Source organism: Physella acuta, unplaced genomic scaffold (genome assembly GCF_028476545.2).
Source record: "Physella acuta isolate Inbredline_101_S28 unplaced genomic scaffold, ASM2847654v3 ptg000282l, whole genome shotgun sequence".
Taxonomy (NCBI): domain Eukaryota; kingdom Metazoa; phylum Mollusca; class Gastropoda; family Physidae; genus Physella; species Physella acuta.
In genome coordinates, this window is record NW_026731801.1 from 213,137 (window position 1) to 218,643 (window position 5,507).

Consider the following 5,507-nt stretch of genomic DNA (forward strand, 5'->3'; position numbering starts at 1 on the left):
TTTTAAGTGTACGTGTTAGACCAGTAGCCTATTTTTAGAATAGCAGCCGTTGGTAAAGTTAAAAATAAAAATAAATATAAAAATTCGATTAGAAAACAAATTCACCAAACAACATTTTAAAACAAAAAAAAAGTTATTTGGCATTTGGATAATCTGGTGGATTTTAATGGAATAAAGCTTACAACATGCAATAAAATTATTTCAAAATAAAAATAAAAAACAATATAAAAGAATCCTTGAAAGCTAATTATATTTATTGCCATTTTTTCTGTTTCAACGGGAAAAATTACATATGGTATAGCAGGTAGTAAAAGAAGAACTTCATAAAAATTATAGGTTTACATTACAACAAAATTAAAATAAATCAACTTTACTTTTAAAAAAAGAATATTTAAACATTTTAAAAGCAGGCCTACTGTGATAAAAACTAAGTAGGAAATTCATAATGTTGAATTTTATACATTTTGAGATTTTAAATGAGAAATTGTGATGTTCTTTAAATAAGCAATTGTGATGTTATTTACATGAGAAAATGTTATGTTATTTAAAAAAAGAAATTCTCAATATTGTCTGAGCTAAATATAGTTTAGAAAGGAAAACTATAATAAACAGTGAGGTATAAAATAAAATTAACATGCGATCTTGAGTTTGTTGGTGATACTACGGTTATCATAAATTTACCATTGAAAATAAGCTAATAGATTTCTTTTTTTTTTCAAGACCAATTATTCATGAACAATCTTCAATTCAGATTACAATCAGAAAACCAAAGCTCTAGAGAACAATCGGCCAATTCAGTTCTTGAAAGCAATATGTTGATAAAAAATAAAGTAGAATGGACAATTTGTTTTAACCTTGAAAACACAAGCCGGAACAAAAGCCCCACGTCGGTGTTACCATTGCCTTGTGTTTTGCTGAAGTTGCTGCATGATGGATTGCAGTTGTTCCTGATTGATGTGTAAAGAAACAGTTCTGTTTCCCGACATGTTTATAAAAAGGGTTTTGTTGTTATTGCCTGTAAATGGAATTTTCAAATTCGTTTAGGAAATATATCGAAGTAATTGCATAGGCTTTAAAAAAAACGGCGAGTAGAGGAATGCGATTCGCACTTGATGACACCCGACCTATTTACACCAATGTTCGAACCAAAAGCCAAAAATAAAATTGGTGTTTTTAACTAAATCCACACACTCCCTATATATGATTGAAACTGTCAATATAAAACCTAATGATAATAATCACGATTATATATATATATATATATATATATATATATATATATATATATATATATATATATATATATATATATAAAGAGACTGAGAGAGACAGAAACAGACAGGCAGACAGGCAGACAGACAGGCAGACAGACAGACAGGCAGGCAGACAGGCAGACAGACAGACAGACAGACAGACAGACAAACAGACAGAAAACATTGAAACTTACTCATAATACGCTCCTTCTCTTCCAGTTTATCTAGAGCTTCAAACAGCCTTTGAAGAATAGAAAATATAAAAATTCAAACATCAATTGTTTAATTAGACACATGCACACAATTTCTGTAAGTCTGGAACAAAAACATGAGAGAGAGAGAGAGAGAGAGAGAGAGAGAGAGAGAGTATGTGTGTGTGTGTGTGTGTGTGTGTGTGTGCGTGCGTGTGTGTGATTTCACGTGTGTACGTGTGCAGCTCTTACCAGAGGAAAAAGGCAATAATTAGCACGCACATTACTGTAACGTTTGCCCTGTACAAGTTATCAGAGTGGATGTGAACCTGAAACAAACAAAAAAAAAAACAACATAAAACACACACATTTTAAAGTTGAACAACTTATGACAAATCTTGATTTTTTAGTTCCAGTTGTCATGGAAAAAACACGTTTAGGGTTGCTCAACTTGAGATATGTGGACCCGCTGGGTGTTTTTAGTGACGTGTGAGGTGGGTATATGTTAAATTTAACATCAATATCCCTATAGCTTAATAACACATAACACATGTAGGCTTATCCGACATACAACAAGATTTATGGAAGAATTTTAACTGCAACGTTAAGGTTTAAAAAAAAACACCAGCACAACGGTTTTAATGCAGACAAGGTATTTATGTGCGTATAACTAAACCTAATACATAAAAGCCCATGTGCGCACTTCTCTCTCTATCTCTCTCTCTCTCTCTCTCTCTCTGTTCGCAACATTTTCGAGGCTATAAGGTACTCACCAAACATGTTTGTAAATTACTCACCAAACATTTAAGAGATGGCGTTGTCAAATCTGATATCCAGCGCGCCAACCAGAGAACAAAGCACCCTTCGAAGGTGCGGACTGCAGCTCTAATAAATATGTTTGGTCCTGAAAATGTACGTATAATAATGGCATATTGTGACGGTAAAACGCTGATACTGCTATCACGTATAATAATGGCATATTGTGACGGCAAAACGCTGATACTGCTATCAAGTATAATAATGGCATATTGTGACGGTAAAACGCTGATACTGCTATCACGTATAATAATGGCATATTGTGACGGTAAAACGCTGGTACTGCTATCACGTATAATAATGGCATATTGTGACGGTAAAATGCTGATACTGCTATCACGTATAATAATGGCATATTGTGACGGTAAAACGCTGATTCTGCTAACACGTATAATAATGGCATATTGTGACGGTAAAACGCTGATACTGCTATCACGTATAATAATGGCATATTGTGACGGTAAAACGCTGGTACTGCTATCACGTATAATAATGGCATATTGTGACGGTAAAACGCTGGTACTGCTATCACGTATAATAATGGCATATTGTGACGGTAAAACGCTGATACTGCTATCACGTATAATAATGGCATATGTGACGGTAAAACGCTGGTACTGCTATCACGTATAATAATGGCATATTGTGACGGCAAAACGCTGATACTGCTATCAAGTATAATAATGGCATATTGTGACGGTAAAACGCTGGTACTGCTATCACGTATAATAATGGCATATTGTGACGGTAAAACGCTGATACTGCTATCACGTAGAATAATGACATATTGTGACGGTAAAACGCTGGTACTGCTATCACGTAGAATAATGACATATTGTGACGGTAAAACGCTGGTACTGCTATCACGTAGAATAATGACATATTGTGACGGTAAAACGCTGGTACTGCTATCACGTAGAATAATGACATATTGTGACGGTAAAACGCTGATTCTGCTATCACGTATAATAATGGCATATTGTGACGGCAAAACGCTGATTCTGCTATCACGTATAATAATGGCATATTGTGACGGTAAAACGCTGATACTGCTATCAAGTATAATAATGGCATATTGTGACGGTAAAACGCTGATACTGCTATCACGTATAATAATGGCATATTGTGACGGTAAAACGCTGGTACTGCTATCACGTATAATAATGGCATATTGTGACGGTAAAACGCTGATACTGCTATCACGTATAATAATGGCATATTGTGACGGTAAAACGCTGATACTGCTATCACGTATAATAATGGCATATTGTGACGGTAAAACGCTGATACTGCTATCACGTATAATAATGGCATATTGTGACGGTAAAACGCTGGTACTGCTATCACGTATAATAATGGCATATTGTGACGGTAAAACGCTGGTACTGCTATCACGTATAATAATGGCATATTGTGACGGTAAAACGCTGGTACTGCTATCACGTATAATAATGGCATATTGTGACGGTAAAACGCTGGTACTGCTATCACGTATAATAATGGCATATTGTGACGGTAAAACGCTGGTACTGCTATCACGTATAATAATGGCATATTGTGACGGTAAAACGCTGGTACTGCTATCACGTATAATAATGGCAAATTGTGACGGTAAAATGCTGATACTACTATCAGTCACCCACCTTTTTATCCCCCCTCCCCCCATCCCACTTTCTGCATGCTATTTCAGCGCAGCACAGATCGTTGGTCATCTGACTTAGCGGACCAACTCAGTCGGAGTCACGTGGTCATAGGACCTAGTTATAATCATTAAACAGACTTATTGAGTTGTAGCGTAGTCGTGAGACTTCCATGATGCCGACTTGTTACGTTTTTTGTCACTGTCACTGTACTAGCGACTGAAATGTTATTCCTGCTTTAAGTGCATTCCCTGCTTGTGACGAAGTTCACGAGGCAGTTGCTATTGAATAATTTCATTTACTATTATTGCTATTCCTACCTAGACTTAGTTCCCCGCTCAGAAAAAAAATTAGACAATACATATAACACTATTATTTACTGTATTGCCGGTACAGAAGAGGTACTGTCCCTAATACAGACTGAATGCTATTTTTCACGCTTCATTATTGTAGTTATAGGGTATACAATTACCTTTAAAGTCCTTCTTATTAGAATCCATCATGGTTTGATGAGAGGCACTCATGTTTCCAGTGTCAACAGCCACACACTACAGACCGTTCTTCGTCTCACCAGCAGTACCCTGAGACAACAGCAGACGTCGGGGCTGTTTCAACCTGTTAAAACTGGAGATTTTTTTTAAAAACTGTGGTCAATGTTTCTTTAACAACTTCCTGGACATGGATGATTTTATACTCGACTTGAAGAATAAGTGATAGATTTGTCTAGTGAATCTTGAACGTATTCTAAAACACACAGAATATGCGTATGCATGCGTGTAGGTATGTAGGTGTCTATATATGTGTGTGTGTGTGTGTTTTGTGTGTATGTATGTATGTGTGTGTTTTAGTAATTTAATCGTGTTTCGCTAAGACATGATTGAAAAGTTTAACTTTCTTAAAGGTATAAAAAGTTGAATTGTACGTTTGCAGTATACAATCGCTAAGTATACAATAAATCGTGTATATATATATATATATATATATAATATATATATATATATATATATATATATATATATATATATATATTATATACTATATATATATATATATATATATATATATATATATATATATATATATATATATATATATATATATATAATTACCTAACATATCTAGATGATTAATTGTAGCATTATTTAGAAATGAAAAACAAATTCAAATTTAAAGTTATTTAGAAAACAAATGTTATTTTTAAAATGTAATGAAATTAATTAATTAATTGGTATGCACATACATTATACAAAAGCAAAATAGAGCAGTTTCCTGTGAATATCAAGTTAAGCGACACACACAGAATGATATATCAAAATGTTTTAAGTCATTGCAAGTCATTTTTTTTTACTTCACATTGAATCATTAAGAATACTAAGGGATATTTGATAAAGTGCCTATCTAGTCTAGAACTATGCTAGTTCACCTAAAATGCCCCCAAATTATTATAAAAAATCCTCAGTAGATAGACATCTCACGATAAAGCGTCGGAAATTATCCGGTAATCTTTGTTGAGTTTCGTAAACATTCGTTACTGTAAACACTTAGTTTATTTGACTGTTGAAATATAAAGTCAAGTGCATTAAATTAAAATTTTAACTTAAGTTTAA

General features: G+C 33.8%; 1 protein-coding gene across 1 annotated transcript; it reads right to left on the reverse strand.

The window, feature by feature from the left end:
• Positions 1–236: 236 nt before the first annotated feature.
• On the reverse strand, positions 237–4,524 carry LOC131939522 (uncharacterized; the record flags this gene model as incomplete). The annotated part of the gene is given in 5 exon segments (XM_059297859.1): positions 237–1,015; positions 1,448–1,494; positions 1,697–1,773; positions 2,242–2,348; positions 4,373–4,524. Coding segments are annotated over 5 exon segments (405 nt in total). The 3' UTR covers positions 237–893.
• Positions 4,525–5,507: the final 983 nt, after the last annotated feature.